The sequence below is a fragment of the Cricetulus griseus genome, chromosome 3, assembly GCF_003668045.3.
Source record: "Cricetulus griseus strain 17A/GY chromosome 3, alternate assembly CriGri-PICRH-1.0, whole genome shotgun sequence".
Taxonomy (NCBI): domain Eukaryota; kingdom Metazoa; phylum Chordata; class Mammalia; order Rodentia; family Cricetidae; genus Cricetulus; species Cricetulus griseus.
In genome coordinates this window covers 266,217,430-266,236,811 of record NC_048596.1, presented here as the reverse complement: position 1 = coordinate 266,236,811, position 19,382 = coordinate 266,217,430, and the positions used below count along the sequence as shown (strand labels likewise).

Here is a 19,382-nt window from a genome sequence, read left to right as displayed (position 1 = left end):
AGACAGTGGGTTCCCTCATGTGCACTGAATATGGTATCTGGAAGTATTTTTTGAGAATGATGAGTGTGTTTCATGGAGACATAATAAGGATTATCTAAATGAAATTAGAATATAAGGAAGTCATCTCTTTAGGACAAGGCATGAATATCAAAATCCTCCAGGCAAGTGAGTGTATCACTCTAAAATCCAGATTAAAAAAGAACAGGGTGTGGCTCAGTTGGTAGAATGCTTGCCTATCAAACACAAAGCCCCAGGTTCAAAGCCCAGCACTCAGTAAAACAGGCATGGTAGCATATACCTGCAACCCCAGCACTTGGAAGGTAGGGGCAGGAGGCTAAGAAGGTCAAGGTTAAAATCTAAAAAAGTTCAAAGCAATTATTTGAGTTTTAGACCAACCCAGGATACACGAGGCTTAGTTTTAAAAACAAAACAAACAAACAAAAACAAACAACAACAAACTGAAAACAAAGTGAACGAAAAGGTAAACAGTAAATGTTCCCATCTTTGGAATTGTTATAGAAAGATGGAAAGAGGCAAGAGAGGAATATATGGGGGATCAGCAAGGGAAGGGACACTTATTTTGTGTTCCTGGTAGTGTGAATTAACTTCTGATAGGAAATAATCCTCCTGCCACCGAATCCCCCAGAGGGACCTGGAGGCAGAACAAAGCATCCAGCATTGGCCACCATTCCTGTCCTGCCCCTGCACCCTCTGGGAGAGAGGAGAGGAGAGAGCCTTGAATCCATACCTGCAGGAGAGGGAGAGACTCCACCTGTACCCACTGGAAGAAGAGACTGGAAGATGACAGTATAAGAACTCATTCAACAACAGAAAGACTTACATGACACCACCAGAATCTAGAGAACCTACACCAGCAAGACCTGAACATCCCAATGCAGATGAAGCAGAAGAGAATGACCTTAAAAACAACTTTATGAAAATGACAGAGGCCCTCACAGAGGAAATGAGAAAATACCTTAAAGAATTGGAAGAAAAAACAAACAAAAAATTGGAAGAAACAGAGAAAAAGACAAACCAAAAATGCAAGAAATCAATAAATCTCTTAAAGAAAGCAAGAAAAGCCAAGAAAAAACAATCAAATAGATGAAGGAAACAATTCAAACAGTTCAAGACCTGAAAACTGAAATAGACAACAAAGAAAACACAAACTGAGGGAATGCTAGAAACAGAAAAGCTGGGTAAATGATCAGGAACTACAGATACAAGCATAATCAACAGAATACAAAACATGGATCTCAGGTGCTGAAGATAAACTAGAAGAAATAGATTCATCAACCAAAGAAAATCTTAAGTCCAACAAATCTTAACACAAAATATCCAGGAAATATGGGACACTGTGAAAAGACCAAACCTAAGAATAATAGTTATAGAAGAAGGCAAAGAAGCTCAGCTCAAAGGTGCAGAAAACATATTCAACAAAAACATAGAAGAAAACTTTCCCAACTTGAAGAAGGACAGGCCTATGAAAGTACAAGAAGCTTACCAAACACCAAATAGACTGGACCAAAGAAATAGTTCCCTCACCACAAAAATACCAGACATACGGAATAAAGAAAATACTAAGGGCAGAGAAAGAAAAAGGCCAAGTAACATATAAAGGCAGACCTGTCAGAATTACACCTGACTTCTCAATGGAAACTCTGAAATCCAGAAGGTTCTGGATAGATGTTCTATAAACACTAAGAGACCACGGATGCCAGCCCAGACTACTATACCCAACAAAACTCTCAAAAACTATAGATAAAGAAAACAAGATATTCCATGACAAAACCAGATTTAAACAATACATACCCACAAATCAAGCCCTACAGAAAGTACTGGAAGAAAACTCCAATTCAAGAAAGTTAACTACACTCACAAAAACTAGGCAGTAGATAATCCTACTTTACCAAAAGCTAGAAAAAGGGGGGAAATTCACAAACAATACCACCACCAAAACCAAATCCAAAACAAACAAGAATCAACAATCAATGGTCATTAATATCCCTCAATATTAACGGTCTTAACTCACCTATAAAAAGATACAGGCTAACAGAATCCATCCATCTGTTGCATGCAAGAAGCACACCTCGGCCGGGCGCTGGTGGCGCAAGCCTTTAATCCCAGCACTTGGGAGGCAGAGGCATGCGGATCTCTGTGAGTTCGAGGCCAGCCTGGTCTCCAGAGCGAGTGCCAGGATAGGTTCCAAAGCTACACAGAGAAACCCTGTCTCGAAAAAAGAAAAAAGAAAAAGAAAAAGAAAGAAAGAAAGAAAGAAAGAAAGAAAGAAAGACACCTCAACTTCAAAGACAGATATTACCTCAGAGTAAAGGCTTAGGAATAGATTTTCCAATCAAATGGCCCTAAGAAGCAAGCTGGTGTAGCTATCCTCATACCTAACAAATTATACTTCAAACTGAAATCAATCAAAAGAGATGAAGAAGGTCATTTCATAGTAATCACAGGGAAAATCCATCAAGATGAAGTCTCATTTCTGAGCATCTATGCCCCAAATACAAAGGCACCCACATTCATAAAAGAAACATTGATAAAACTCAAATCACACTTATAGTGGGAGACTTCAACACCCCACTCTCACCACTGGGCAGGACTACCAGAAACTTAACAAAGAAACCAAGGAACTAACAGAAGTTATGACCCAATTGGGTTTAACAGACATCTATAGAACATTCCATCCAAACACAAAAGAATATACCTTTTTCTCAGCACCTCATGGAACATTTTCTAAAATGGACCACATACTTAGCAATAAAGCAAACCTTGATAGATTAAAAAAAACATTGGAATAACCCCCTGTATCTTATATGACCACCATGGCTTAAAATTAGAATTCAGCAACAACAAAAATTGCAGAAACCCGGGGCTGGAGAGATGGCTCAGAGGTTAAGATCACCAACTGCTCTTCCAAAGGTACTGAGTTCAAGTCCCAGCAACCACATGATGGCTCACTACCATCCACTATGAGATCTGGTGCACTCTTCTGATGTGCAGATATACATGGAAGCAGAATGTTGTATGCATAATAAATAAAAAATTGCAGAAACCCTACAAGTTCATAGAAATTGAACAATGCTCAACTGCATCACTCCGGGTAAAGGAAGAAATAAAGAAAGAGATCAAAGACTTTCTAGAATTCAATGAAGATGAAGGCACAACATACCCAAACCTATGGGACACTCTGAAAGCAGTGCTAAGAGGAAAATTCATAGCACTAAGTGACCACATGAAGAAACTGGAGAATAGCCACACTAGAGAATTAACAGCACAACTGAAAGCTCTAGAACAAAAAGAAGCAAACTCACCAGGAGGAGTAGATGCCAGGAAATAATCAAATTGAGGGCTGAAATAAAGCAGGAACAAACAAACAAAAAACAATACAAAGAACCAATGAAATAAAGAGTTGGTTCTTTGAGAAAATCAACAAGATAGACAAACCTTTATTCAATGTAACCAGTCAGAGAGAGAGAACATGCAAATTAACAAAATCAGAAATGAGAATGGGGACATAACAACAGACACTGAGGAAATCCAGATAATTATCAAGTCATACTTTGAAAACTTGTACTCCACAAAATTAGAAAATTTAAAGGAAATGGACAATTTTTCTGCATAGATATCACCTACCAAAATTAAATCAAGAACAGATAAGCAATTTAAATAGACCTATAACCCCTAATGAAATAGAAGCAGTCATCAAAAGTCCCCCCCAACCAAAAAAAGCCCAGGGCCAGATGTTTCAGTGCAGAAGTCTACCAGAAATTTAAAGAAGAGTTAATACCAATACTCCTCAAATTGTTCCACACAATAGAAGCAGAAGGATCATTGCTAAACTCTTTTTATGAGGCTATAATTACCTTGTTACCCAAACCACACAAAGACACAGCTAAGATAGAGAACTACAGACCAATCTCCCTCATGAACATCAATGCAAAAATACTCAATAAAATACTGGCAAATCGAATCCAAGAACACATCAGAAAAATCATCCACCATGATCAAGTAGGCATCATCCCAGGGATGCAAGGATGGTTGAACATATGAAAATCCATCAATGTAATCCACCATATAAACAAACTGAAAAAGAAAAACCACAAGATCATCTTACTAGATGCAGAAAAAACCTTCGACAAAATTCAACATCTCTTCATGAGAAAGGTCTTGGAGAGATCAGGAATAACAGGAACATACCTAAACATAATAAAGGCAATATACAGCAAACCAACAGCCAACATCAAACTAAATGGAGAGAAACTCAATGCGATTCCTCTAAAATCAGGAACAACACAACGTTGTCCACTCTCTCCATATCTCTTCAATATTGTACTTGAAGGTCTTGCTAGAGCAGTAATACAACAAAAGGAGATCAAGGGGATACAAACTGTAAAGGAAGAAGTCAAACTTTCACTACTTACAGATGATATGACAGTTTACACAAGTGACCTGAGGAATTCTACCAGGGAACTCCTACAGCTGATAAACACCTTCAGCAAAGTGGCAAGATACAAGATTAACTCAAGAAAATCAGTAGCACTACAATATATATAGACAATAAAGGGGCTGAGAAAGAAATCAGACAAACATCACCCTTTACAAAAGCCACAAACAACATAAAACATGCTGAACAACATAAAATATGCTGGGGTAACTTTAACCAAACAGGTGAAAGACCTGTATGACAAGAACTTTGAGTCTTTAAATAAAGAAATTAAAGAAGATACCAGAACATGGAAAGATCTTCCATGCTCTTGGATAGGCAGGATCAACATAGTAAAAATGGCAATCTTACCAAAAGCAATCTACAGATTCAATGCAATCCCCACCAAAATCCCAGCACAATTCTTCACAGACCTTGAAAGAACAATATTCAACTTTATATGGAAAACTAAAAGACACAGGATAGCCAACATAACTCTGTACAATAAAGTGTCTTCTGGAGGCATCACCATCACTGACTGTGGAGCTATAGCAATGAAAACAGCTTGGTATTGGCACAAAAACAGACAGGTAGACCAATGGAATTGAATTGAAGACCCTGATATTAACCCACACACCTACAAACACCTGATTTTTGACAAAAAAGCTAAAATTATACAATGGAAAAAAGAAGGCATCTTCAACAAATGGTGCTGGCATAACTGGATGCTGACATGTAGAAGATTGTAGATAGATCCATATCTATTGTCATGCACAAAACTTAAGTCCAAATAGATCAAAGACCTCAACATAAACTCAGACACACTGAACCTCTTAGAAGAGAAAGTGGGAGGTACCCTTGAATGAATTGGTACAGGAGACCACTTCCTAAACATAACACCAGTAGCATAGACACTGAGATGGACAATTAACAAATGGGGCCTCCTGAAACTGAGAAGCTTCTGTAAAGCAAAGGACACAGTCAACAAGACAAAATGGCAGCCCACAGAATGGGAAAAGATATTCACCAACCCCACATCTGACAGAAGGCTAATTTCCAAAATATACAAAGAACTCAAGAAGCTAGTCACCAAAACACCAAACAATCCAATTAAAAAGTGGGGTACAGAACTAAATAGACAATTCTCAATAGAGGAATCTAAAATGGCTGAAAGACACTTAAGAAAGTGCTCAACATCCTTAGCCATCAGGGAAATGCAAATCAAAACAACTCTGAGATAACATCTTGCTCCTGTCAGATTGGCTAAAATCAGTAACACCAAAGACAGTTTATGCTGGAGAGGATGTGGAGAAAGGGGAACACTCCTCCATTGCTGGTGGGAGTGTAAACTTGTACAGCCACTTTGGAAATCAATATGGTGGTTTCTCTGGAAAATGGGAACCAGTCTACCCCAAGATCCAGCAATTCCACTCTTAGGCATATACATAAAAGATGCACATTCATACAATAAGGACATCTGTTTAACTATGTTTATAGCAGCATTATTTGTAATAGCCAGAACCTGGAAGCATCCTAGATGCCCCTCAACTGAAGAATGGAAAAAGAAGATGTGGTACATTTACACAATGGAGTACTACTCAGTGGGGGTGGGGGGGGGAGTGGGGTGGGGGTGAGGGTGGGATGGGGGGTGGGGGTGGAATCTTGAAATTCACAGGCAAATGGATGGAACTAGAAGAAACCATCCTAAGTGAGGTAAGCCAGTCAAAGAAAGACAAACATGGTTTGTACTCACTCATATACGGATATTAGACATAGAGCAAAGGTAATCCACACCTCCAGAGAAGCTAGGGAATAAGGAGGACTGTAAGAGAGACATATAAGGTCCCCCCTGAAGGGGAAAGGGACAAGAGCCCCTGAACAAATTTGGAGCATGGGTGGAGGGGGGAGGGAGGTAGGAGAAAGAGGAGAAGAGGAGGGATGAGGAGAACATGAGGGATCAGGACGATTGAGTGGGGAGAGGAATAGAGGAGAGCAAGAAAAGAGACATCAATAGAGGGAGCCACTATGGTTTAAAGAGGAATCTGGCACTAGGGAATTGTACAGAGATCTACAAGGATGACCCCAACTAGGGATCTAAGCAATAGTGGAGAGGCTACCTTAAATTCCCTTCCCCTATAATGACATTGATGACTACCTTAAATGCCATCCTAGAGTCTCCATCCAGTAGCTGATGGAAGCAGAAGCAGAGATTCACAGCTAAGCACTGAGCAGAACTCCTGGAACCCAGTTGTAGAGAGGGAGGAGTGACGAACAAAGGGGTCAAGACCATGCTGGGAAACCCCACAGAAACAGCTGACCTGAGCAAGTGGGAGCTCATGGACCCCAGTCTGACAGCTGGGGAACCAACATAGGACCAAACCAGGCCCCCTGAATGTGGGTGTCAGCTAGGAGGGCTGGGCAATCTACAGGTCCTCTAGCAGTGGAACCAGGATGCATACCTAGTGCACAACAGGACTTAGGGAGACCATTCTCAATTGAGGGATACTCTCTCAGCCTAGACACACGGGAGGGCCTAGGCCCTGCCCCAAATGACTTGACAGATTTCATTGATCCCTCATGGAAGGCCTCACCCTCCCTTGGGGGGGGTGGAATGGGGGGTGGGATGGGGGGTCAGTGGGGGGCATGGGAGGATGGGAGGGAGAGGGAACTGGGATTGATATGTAAAATAACATTGTTCCTAATTTAAATAAATTTATAAAAATAAAGGAAATAATCTGAGAGGATAATTTTAGAGAGAAAATTTCTAGAAAAAAAATTTGCTAGTTACCTACAAGACTTCCTTTTTATTTTAAAAATTCACTGTGTATATAAGGATATCCCCCCTGTATGTCCCTTCCTCCTCTCCCCATCCAGCTTCCCATTAGTTGCTTTATTTCCCTAGACATACACACACACATACACACACACACACATACACACACACACATACACATACACACACATACCGTTCTATAAATCTCTATAAAATTAAGAACCACAAATGAGAGAAAGCGTGCATTTTTTTGAAACCACCTTGATTTTTCTGTTTACAGTTGCATCCATTTTCTTTCAAATAACTTTCATTTTCTTTATAGCTAGAATAACTCTGTTTCTGTCTACTGCATTTTCTTGTCCATCCCTCTGTTGTTGGACACCTAGGTTGCTTCTACAACTCAGTTATTGCAAATAGTGTTGCAATAAATTTCTGATCTGGACCAAAGTGTCCATACATGCTTTTCTTTTACAGAGTGATGAAATTTATCCAAGATTCATTCATCTACTTTATTCCTAGGTTCATCTGAAGAGGTATCAATTCTCTCTCTCTCTCTCTCTCTCTCTCTCTCTCTCTCTCTCTCTCTCTCTCTCTCTCTCACACACACACACACACACACACACACACACACACACACACACACACACGCCTGGGCATGCTCTGAATTCTTCCTGTATATGATGGCTACTTATTTTGCTTAAGCCAAAGGGGAATGGGAGAGCCAGGACCATAACTCCCATACAGGATCCCTGGTGGCATCCATCATTCCATGAGGAACCAAAGCTATAGAAACTTCAGAATGTGATCTGTGCCTCTCACCCCAATCCCTGACCCACTGTGAAAGAAGCATGTGGCTGGCATGGAAGGAAGTGCTACATGGATTTCCTCCGCTCCTGTGACATCCCATTCACTGATCTCCAGCTCTGTAGAGAATAGGGCTCTTCCTCAGAATCAGCAGTTCTGGTGAGGATCCAGCTTTGCCTGGTTTACTCAACCAAAGAATTCAATTGCCCCCAAACAATCTACTGCTAAGCACAGTCCTGCCTGCAGGGACTAATTTCGTTGTGAAGGCACTTCCTTTCCCAACGTAACTCATTAGTACAGGCCAAAAGGTTATGAATGGAGTGAAAGAAACAGGGCTTGATACAGTCCCTGCACACTATCATGATTTTTTAATTTGAAAAAAATCTGAAAATCTAGTTAACAGGTATAATAGAAAAAACAATGTAACTACTATTTTAAGGTTAATTTGAACATATCTCCCTCAAAAGTGGCACAGTTTGCCAGGAGGTGGTAGTTATGCCTTTAATCCCAGGATTCAGGAGGCAGAAACAGGAAGAAAGATTTCTAAGTTTGAAGCCAGCCTGGTCCTCAGAGAGAGTTCATGACAGCCAGGGCTATACAGAGAAACCATGAAACAAACAAACAAACAAACAAACAACCCAGAAAAACAAACAACCAAGAAAAAGAAGTGACAAAATTCAAATCTGTAGACTACACCTTAGCTTAATGGCATAAAATACCATTTTTTATTTGAACATGAAAGTCAATGTAATAATAAATCATATATATATATATATATATATATATATATATATATATACTGCCTTAAACATAAAGAAGGGATTTAAAATGACTTTACTATTCAATAATATAGTAGTGATAAAGCTTTCAAGTCTACACTCTTCCCAGCCTCTCTCCAAGGTCTTTCTATGTAACCCAGTCCAGCTGTGAACTCTTGATCTTCCTGCCTCAGCCTCCCAAGCTCTGTGATTCCCACTTGACTGTGACTGTCATGCTGGGTATAATGTGTAAACTCAGGCTGCATATTTTATGAAACAAGGTAGCTCTCCCATGACTCATAAAGCTTCCTTTATTCCTTTGTCAAAGATTTTGAAAGTGACACTTCAATAAAAATTAGTCCTCTGAAATGTAAGATAGGCTCAGAGTTACGGGCTGTAATACTATCAACCATCACGTTAAACATTTAAAGACAAAAGTCAAATGCTTGTCTCCATTCATTAGCCAGCTAACTTCTGACAGACAGACAAGGCAATCCTGGTGGGTGGTGGAGTCTGATGGCCCTTCATAGATGCTTTGGTTCTGGATCCAGTTTCTTATTGGTCATCCCCGAACTCTAGGTGTGATCTGAAACTAGAATCTCAACAAGAGATGGGTGGAATTTGCCTAAAAGCTTTATTCCAGTGGAAAATTTGCCAACTGTATTTGTTACTTTTGTCCCCATTGTGCCAAAAATTTTGACAGGAATGAAGCAATGGTTGGCTTCATCTCATAATTGAGGCAATGCAGTTCATCAGGGCAGGGAGCCGTGGCGTCAGGTGTGTGGGGTGGCTGGTCACATTGTTTCTACAGTCGGGAGATTAAGGCTGGTGCTCAGCTAACCCTTTAAAAATTAGTCTAGAACTTTAGCCCCTGGGATGGTGTCCTTACATTCAGGGTGGGGCTTCACACCTTAGGCAAACTTTTCTGGAAACTCCCTCAGAGATAAGCCAACGGTGTGTCCCTAAGGTGATTTTAAATCCAGTCAGTGCGGCAGTGAAATTTAAGCACCATGCAACTTAAGGGTAGCAACCCAACAGGAGGCGGGCTGTGAGTCAAAGCCTGTATCAAGAAGCCAAGTAAGCCCTCAATGAGGAATTAAAAAGTCTCCATAATCTTGGAAAGAAATGATAATAGACCAGTGGGTCTATTACCTCTGGAGCCTGCAGCATGGTAATGACCGGGCTGGGCTGGATTGTGTGACAGAGAGGAAGTGGAGACCCCGGAAGTCTTCATTCCCCTCAGTTGTTATTGCTTTGAGTTTATGCATGAAAGCCATGAAGCAGGAGGCCTTCTGCCCCTCCCCAGCCCTGTGCCTGCCTTGTATTCTGCCACCTTGTTTCTCAGGAGGAGAAAGGCCATGGGAGCCACAGCTGTCCAAAAAGTCAAAGCAGGCATCAGCTAAAGTGACAGAGGGGACTCTGGGATCAGATTCCCAGCTGTGCTGCAAGTCTCGATGTCCTTTAATCCACCCACATTACTCATGCTCTCTAGGGCATAGATTCTTCTCTATAGAAATGACAGACAGGTGGGAGGAGAGAAGGAAGGGAGAAAGGGAGAGAGGGAGAAGAAGGGAGAGAGAGAGAGGGAGAGGGAGAGAGGGAGAAGAAGGGAGAGAGAGAGAGGGAGAGGGAGAGAGGGAGAAGAAGGGAGAGAGAGAGAGGGAGAAGAAGGGAGAGGGAGAGAGGCAGGAGGAAAAAAGAAAGGAGGGAGGGAGAAAAAAATCAGAGAACAAGGGAGAAAGGAGAGATGGAAAAGAGGGAGGGCAAAGGAAAAATACCAGAGAAAAGGGGTTGAGGGAGGGAGGGGAGGAGAAGAGAAGAAGGAAGAAAGGAAAAGTGAAATAGGACAGGGGAGGGAAGGATAAAAGACGATAAATTGGAATGATAACCAAATGTTTCTTGTGTGGAAGTTGGGGCTGTCATTAAGAGCTAAGGCTGTAGGGCCAGCAATGCTGGATTCATAGCACGTGGGAGCCCCCAGAGTCAGAATTCCTCACGAGATCATGTTTTGATATTTGCCATTTGGAGAAACTGGCTTGTGATTGCTAAAACACTGTGTGTAGTAACCTTACTAAAGGCGAGTGTTTAAATTAACTACCACAACAAGCAGGAAAAAAGAAAGTCAACTGGAAGACCAGCATGCTGAAGAAGTGGACATGGGAGACCATTCTGCCACTCATGGGTTTCCTCTGCTAGCCAGCATGGCCCAGAATGAACCAACCATTCTATAAATGAATTAAGCAGACAGTTAGGACTCTAGGCATGTGGTGTAGTGACAACAGGCATCAACAGTGAGGCTTTGTGGGAGTGTATCTGTAATCCCAGCACTCGGGAGGTAGAGGTAGGAGGAACAGGAGTTCAAAGCCAGGCTCAGCCACTAGAAAATCTGAGGATAATGAGTACAACATGACACTCTGTCTCAAAACACCACCCCAACAATTGTCAAGAGAGATTGTCTAATAATTGTCTAAAAATGCTTATCCATAAGGTCAGGGAAGACAAAGGCAGCATGGCTCAGCGTGTCTACACTATACATGTGTATTATTCTTAGTCATTTTACTGTCTTTTTGTTTAAATTGTGATTCTCTTATTTTACAAAACAATCAATACATGCTTTTTCCTTTAAATCCATTCTAATCAAGAAAAGGAAATAAATACTCTACACCGAATAAATGGTCAGGAAGGACTTAGGATTTCCAGCTGTCATTGACAGCTGCTTTGCGATTGTCAAGTCACTCAGCAACAGGCCTGGGACTCGTTCCACAAGCTGGGAATAACAATGTCACTGATTTGGGGTTTTGTTTGTTGAGACAAGGTCTCATGTAGCCCATGCTGGCCTCAACCCTGCCGTGCTCCCCCACCCCCCCCACCCCCGTGTAGAGCCTCCTGCCCTCACCTCTGAAGTACTGGGGACTGATTGTAGGTATGTGCCACACATGAGGTTTATATGGTGTGGGGGCACAGATCCAGGTCTTTGCACATGCTAGACAAGCACTCTACCAACCGACTTACTTCTCTAGCTCTACAAAAGTTTTGCTAAGAAATGAAACACAACACAACATACAAGACACAGCAGTCCATTGCTAACGGACCATGACTTTCAAGACCTCATAGATGATATATGGGCTCTGTTTATAGAAGACCCTTTTCTTTTATGGCAACAACCATGTTTACTCTGAAGATCTATTATAAAATTATGCATTGTTTATTCTTCTAAAGGAGGCACAAGCTGCGCCATTGTTCTCCTGTTGGAGAGTAATTTAAATAAGCCCTCTGGTTTATGTTGCATACAAGGAGGCTTAGTCAGATCTAATCTTTTCTAAACCTGTTATGTCTTGGGTTCAGCAGAACGTCCTAATTGTCACCATTAATTCACCCTTTTTGTGGTCTATTCTGTCAATAGACTATTGAGTGTTTGGTAAATTGAAGCTGGACCAGCAGCCGGCACATGGAGACAGACGTTAAATCATGGCCTGCTTGCCTGTGCTCATTATTAGGATCTGTGAAATAGCTGCTAAGCCGGGGGGACAGGATTGAACATGATGCATGTTGCTATCCTTCTCAGGTTTCCATACTGTACAATCATGTATGTGAGGTTTCCCTTTTCTAGGCAACAGGTGTGTTCTTGGAACAAAGTTCAACCCCCCACTTTTGGCTTGCAGGAGCGGTGGCAGCTGCAGGCTTAACTCCAATGACACAGGGCTCTGTGAGGGTGCAGCCCCAAACTGCTTGTTCATGTTATTAAAGCAACAGGCAGATGGGCTCTGGCTGCCTGCACTTTTCTTTGTGTTACAGAGCCAGGGTCTAAGTTTTCAGATGGCGAGTGTTTCCCCGCTCTCGTTTATTGCTCTCTGCTTCTTGCTTCCCCTACGTTTTCTCTTCTCTCTCTCCTCTTTTCCTTTTCTCTCCCTTGTTCTCCTTTCTTTCTTTCCTTCTGGGCACTCCTCCGTTCTCCAGCCCTCCCCTAGTCCTTCCCCACCTTTCCCTTTTCAGTCTTCCCTTCTGTTAAAAATAAACACAGCACTTGTAAAACATTCCATGTTCATTATGGAGAACATATTTTCATTAGCGTCCCACTGTTTACAAGCTGATGTGTGGAGAGGAGAGAACCCTTCATTTACATCCAATTACACTTATACCTCACTTTGCTCTCAAAGGAACTCAAAGGGACTGTTCACTATACAACTGTGAGGCTCACTCCACAAAGCCACACTTCTGAAAATCATAAACTCGAGTACTTATTTTTAAGCCTCACTCTTCTCTGGCCTAAAGCTTCTTCCTAAGGTTTTGTAAGATATTATTAGCCAGAGATCAGATGTACAGTCCTACCCCAGAAACATAATGCCAACAACAACTGAAGGTCACAAGTTGGGAATCCCAGAACAGCATCATTGCAAACTTCACATTGGGGATACCACTCCTTTGTGCATTTGGCTTTCGGGTAGATTGTGCCGGCAAGCATGAGAAATCCAACACTATTTTGCTGTATATGAACTTTTATAGAAACAAAACCAACCAGAAATAAAAGGGTCAGTGTAAGGACACGAGTGTGACATTCACTGTCAGTAAGGAGTCTGTGGAAGTGGCTGTCTCAGAATATACTTCCCTGGACCTAAGATGTACTGAAGCTTCCCCCTTTCCATCTATGAGTATTTCAAGAGAGATATTTAATAACGGCGTAGGGCATCTGTGTCAGACAAACACACTGTGATGTGATGTCACCAGATGCCCCTGCAGGGCCAGTGCTGGATGTTGAATAAGCCAGCAGCAGGGGAGGAGAAAAGACAAAATCCTTCCCAGTTAATTTTCCTAACCTCAAACAGCTTTACTCAATCATCCGAGTTTCTATAAACCTACGCCGAAAGTGTCTTTGCCAGGGCCCTCCTGATGGAGAGACATCTCCAGGGAGAAAGAGCTGGCATTCGATCCTCTGAGACAGAGCCATGAAAAGCAGCCCGATGCTTCACTTATCCCTAAGTTTTTAACTGGCCTGATTTGTGTTTTCGCTAAAGAGATGTAAATAATGACTAACTGCTGGGGAATAAAACTGTCTGTAGCTAGCAGACCAGACCATGCATCCTAAAAAGTCTCTTCTAATTGGGAATTTCCAGATTCTAGGATTTTTCCTTTCTTCCAGGCTGTACTTGAAAAAAAAAAGTCATGAGAAGATAAGACATAAGAAAACTTGCATCCCTCTGTCTCTCGCTGTCTCTCTCTGTCTCTGTCTCTGTCTCTCTTTCTCTCTCTCTCTCTCTCTCTCTCTCTCTCTCTCTCTCTCTCTCTCTCTCTGTGTGTGTGTGTGTGTGTGTGTGTGTGTGTGTGTGTCTGTTAGAAAGGGGGTCATGGTGGTGGAGGAAATAGTAAGAACGTGAAGAGAGAGCAATGGAACATTGTGGCATGAAAGCAGAAAGTAGGGACAATCTGAGGAAGGGCACCAGCCAGAGGGCCAAGGGGGCCATGGAGAAGGACAGCAGGGGAAGGGCGAGAAACTGGAACACAGTATAACAATGCACAGGTTTGAAAATGCCACAGTGACACATATTACTTTGCACGATAACTTAAAAACACATAAGAAAAAGGGCTGGAGAGATAAGCCAGCTAGTAATGGGCTGGCTTCACCAACACCATGTTTGATCCCCAGCATCAATGTAAAAAGCCAGCCATGTGCCCAGTTGCAATCCCAGTGCTGGGGAGGTGGCGACAGGATGACCCCTGGGACTTACATGTTGGCCTGCCAGCCTAGTCCACTCTGTAAGCATCAAGCCCCAGTGTGGGACCCTGTCTCAAAAGCAAGGTGGATTTCACCCGAGGAAAGACACCTGGGGTTGACCTCTGCCTCCACATATGTGTACAGTCATGAACATGCACACACATGATAATGAAACATCGAAAGCACATGGCCATCTTAACCATTCTTAACTATACAATTCAGCACTATCACACTCATGATGCTGTGAGATTTCTAGGTTTTCCTATCATGGACCAGAAAGATCACACCCATTAGACAACTCCTCATTGCCTCCCAACCCTGCTTCTGGTAATCTACGTCCCATTCTCTGTCTCTAGCAATTTTGCCTCTCTGCATGCCTCATATAGATGGACCCATGCATTGGATGCCTTTCTGTGACTAGTTTATTTCTCTTAGCACAATGCTCTCAAAGTTCACCCATCATACAGCACACAATAGGTTTTCTCCTCTAGAAGCTGGATGATATTCCATTGTACCTAGACAGCCCAGTTCCTTGATGCATTTGTCTGTCTGTAGACATTTCAGTTGCCTTTACCTCCTGGCTATTGTGACTCATGCTGTTCTGGACTTGGGTGTACAAATATCATTTTGAAAGTCTGTTTACATTGCTTTGGGGGTATGTGCTTGAATGAGAGATCATGTTTACTCTACTGCCAAACCATTTTCCCTAATGGGTGAGCCATTTTCCATTCCCACCAACAGAACATGGGGGTTCAGATTTCACCACATCCATGCCAACACTTTGTATTTTCTGATGGCGGAAGCATCCTAACAGGTGTTACTAATAGCCTCAGTCTGACCCGAGGAAGAAGAAGAAGGGTGTCTGAGTCAATTCTGTTGGCGGAGCTTTTCTTAAAGAGAAAGGAATTCACCCTAATCCCCGTTCAGTGCCTTCTGTAGCTTCCTGTCACACCAAGCACACAAGGAAGTCCTTTACTGTGACTAACAGGTTCTATCTGGCTCTGGTTCCAAGCTACCTCTCTCCCTAACTCACCTCCTCAGCAGCCTTTTGCTCTGCTGGGAACAGCTTGTTCCAGGATCTGCTGGGCTTCTGCTCTAACCCTCTCCTCTGTCTGGACCACTCTGTTCCAACCCCTACCACTCCCTCTACTAAGATCTCTGCTCAAATGTCACCTCCTGAGATACAACCCCTGGCTCCTGATTCCAGAACTTTCCACATCATTGTTTATTTCCTTATTTTTTTTTTTTGGTCATACCTATGACACCTCAGTTGGTTATATAGTTATGTATGTCTTTTATTTCCCAAAGGTAATACTTTCTGAGGTGGGAGTGGGGCAGGACTCTCCTGTCTCATTCATCCCCGAACTCCTGGCTTCTAGAACAATACCTACTTGATGCTTGAATCAACAGACGCTCAGAGGGTGGATAAATCAATGATGGTATAAGTGAAGGAAAAATAAACAAAGGAGAAATCATGATGCCATTGGTGTTGTCTGAGGGGTGAGGAAGGTACTCACATGAGTCTCTACATCACCCGAAAGGACTCGGCTCTTCTTCAAGAACTCAGCCACCATACTGTTCACCAGCTTGTCAAAGGCTTCCACAGACGGTGCCACGCCTGCCGAAGAGAATGGCTCCGTTACTCCCTGATGGTGTCCTGGAAAGCTGAGACTGGCTTGCCACAGGTCACGTAAGGCTGAATATCATCACTGTCACACTCACTGATTCAGTCAGTCATCCCCCGCTCCCCACGCACACCGTATTTATTCAGGAAAATTCTCTTTACCCAGCTTCCTCCTTCAGTAAAGACTCTCCTCAAAAATCATTCATTTCATTCTCTCCTGGGACCATTATCTTGATTATCAGCTCAACTGGCTTTAGATGCACCAAATGGACACACCTCTGTGTATGTCTGTGAGGGAACTTCAATGGAGGAGGAGCTTTATCAGAGACGTTTAATGGAGGAGGCAAGATGCCCCTGAATGTGCGTGGCATGGCTGCTGTCCTGGACTGAATGAAAAGAAGAAAGCCAGTCAGTTCACCTCTCTGCTTCCTGACTGTGGCTGCCACGTGACCACTGCCTCCTGCTCCCCTCACTAAGACCCCCTGGCATGTTAGGTGTGCCTCAACTGAGCCCAAACAAGCCCTTCCCCTCCCTTAATTTGGTTTTTATCAGGCATTTTGTTACATCGATGAGAAAAGTAACTAATGTATCCCCAAGCCCAGTCAGGTGAGCAGGGACATCTCCGTGGAAGTGCAGACAGAGCAGGTTGCAGGTCAGAATCACAAACTAAAAAAAAAAAAAAAAAAAAGGCAGATGCTGGAACCGAATGGAATGGACCCGGGTTCCTTGAAGTGGCTGCCTCTTCCTCCATAGCTCTCCCAGATACTATACCAACCTGTAGAGTTACCCAGAGTTCCCAGGGATTCAGAGGACAGTGAAGTCTGGGAAAGAGGGGGAACAGAGCTAAACCCACTAATTTTCTTCCTCCTTTACTTCCCAAGGGGAGAACACACACACACGGGCAGAAAGAGAATGAGCATCACATGGATCGATCTGTACAGAGCATGATTAGCTGATGAAAGCCCTGGGAAAGCCGAAGGGGCAGCATTCTGATGAGCACGGTCTGCTCCTTTCTCTGCTTTATAGTTAACTGAAAAAGCAAAGCAAAGCAAAACAAAACAAAACCAAAACCCTGACCTTCCTCCCTCCCTTAATATTGAGAAATTTGTCCTTGCAGTTGATTAAAAACCAAACCAAAACCCCTTTCTTTTCTCAAATAACTCATCCCTGCTCACAAAACTAAGAAAAGACTTCCTTTCCTTTTTATTCCAACCGCCCATTTCCACAGCCCCAAGGAGGGGCTGGAGTGGGGGTGGGGTGGGGTGGGGACAGTGACTAACAGCTCCCCACACTTCAGGCCAGACAACTCAGCAGCCCTGTTGAAGGGGAGCTATCCTGTGTCCCAGATTGTCACTGGAGGGAGGTGTGAGAGGCCTCTGTAGAGTATTTAAAGGGGAAGAAAATTTCAGAAATGTGATGGATGCTGCTTCCTAGCAGAAGGTGAAATGATGAAAGAGAATATTTTTCCAGCTCCCTTTCATCCTGGACTCTGCTCACACCTCCTCCGGGCAGCCTTTAATGATCTGTTCTTCCCCCAGACCGTATCCTTTGAGCGTCTCTTAATCAAAGCATCTTCCTCTCTGAATAGTTATGTAGGCAGAGCAAAGATGCTGGAGACCCAGGACTGTGGATAATTCATCTGAGGTCTCCTGCACCCAGGACCACGCTCGTCATGGGGCAGGGATGCAACAGCCTTCTCCAGCTGTGGAGCTGAACTTGCCCAATTGTCAGGAAAACAAAACACACAAAAACCAAACCCCAGCCTTATCATAGAGAGGCTCATGAGGTTTGGATGGTATGTGTTTGTAGTGGCTTGTGTTCTTTCTCAAAGTTTCCTTAAAGAAATAGCTTTATGTGATATAGTACATAATACAGCAATACAGGATATAGGATAATAATACAGTATTTATATTTAGGGGAAAACCCAGTTAATTAATTAGTAAATATCTCACACAGTCCTCCTGCTTTAGGCTCTCAGGTACTGGGGTTCTGGGTGTGTGCCCTAGGTGCAGGGATTCTGGGTATGTGCCCCAGGTGCAGGGGTTCTGGGTGTGTGTCCCAGGTGCTGGGGTTCTGGGTGTGTTCCATCAGGTGCTGGGGTTCTGGGTATGTGTCCCAGGTGCTGGGGTTCTGGGTGTGTACCCCAGGTGCTGGGGTTCTGGGTGTGTTCCATCAGGTGCTGGGGTTCTGGGTGTGTGTCCCAGGTACTGGGGTTCTGGGTGTGTGCCCTAGGTGCAGGGATTCTGGGTGTGTGTCCCAGGTGCAGGGATTCTGGGTGTGTGTCCCAGGTACTGGGGTTCTGGGTGTGTGCCCCAGGTGCAGGGATTCTGGGTGTGTGCCCCAGGTGCAGGGGTTCTGGGTGTGTGTCCCAGGTGCTGGGGTTCTGGGTGTGTTCCATCAGGTGCTGGGGTTCTGGGTATGTGTCCCAGGTGCTGGGGTTCTGGGTGTGTACCCCAGGTGCTGGGGTTCTGGGTGTGTTCCATCAGGTGCTGTGGTTCTGGGTGTGTTCCATCAGGTGCTGTGGTTCTGGGTGTGTGTCCCAGGTGCTGGGGTTCTGGGTGTGTACCCCAGGTGCTGGGGTTCTGGGTGTGTTCCATCAGGTGCTGGGGTTCTGGGTGTGTTCCATCAGGTGCTGGGGTTCTGGGTGTGTGTCCCAGGTGCTGGGGTTCTGGGTGTGTGTCCCAGGTGCTGGGGTTCTGGGTGTGTTCCATCAGGTGCTGGGGTTCTGGGTGTGTGCCCCAGGTGCTGGGGTTCTGGGTGTGTGCCCCAGGTGCTGGGGTTCTGGGTGTGTGCCCCAGGTGCTGGGGTTCTGGGTGTGTGCCCCAGGTGCTGGGATTCTGGGTGTGTGCCCCCTCAGCTGGCTAAGAGGCTGCTTCAGGGTTTAAGATCACCAATGCTGACTAAGGAGAGGAAATAACATTATTTAAGTTTAAATAAAAATGTTTTAAGAATGGGTCCCATTCAGATGCCTCCCTAGTTATCCTACTTGCTAATGACCCCACTTCAAGTAAAATAAGTTGCTGGCTAATTTTTCCAGGAAGCCTTTGCTTCAATAACTGACTGGAAATAATTTGTTGTATTAGAAAATATCCGTTTAAATGTCAAATAATTTAATGTTTCATCTTCCAATTTCACTTAGAGACTATTGATTTTTTTCCCCCTCAGGCCACTTCTTTCTCTTTTGTCTGTCTGTGTGCATGTGGTGTGTGTGTGCATACATGTGTACAGGCTTGCACATGTGTGGGTGTACATGCATGTGCTTTTGCATTTAGTGGTAT

At 43.5% G+C, this 19,382-nt stretch overlaps 1 protein-coding gene across 3 annotated transcripts in view; it reads right to left on the bottom strand.

The window, feature by feature from the left end:
- The window catches only part of Cap2 (cyclase associated actin cytoskeleton regulatory protein 2), a 127,004-nt gene that overhangs the window by 105,226 nt on the left and 2,396 nt on the right, over window positions 1-19,382 (bottom strand). For all 3 annotated transcript variants that reach the window (XM_035441530.1, XM_035441532.1, XM_035441531.1), the window contains exon 2: window positions 15,998-16,098. In XM_035441530.1, coding sequence (XP_035297421.1) covers window positions 15,998-16,098 — 101 coding nt within the window. The remainder of the gene's footprint in view (window positions 1-15,997; window positions 16,099-19,382) is intronic.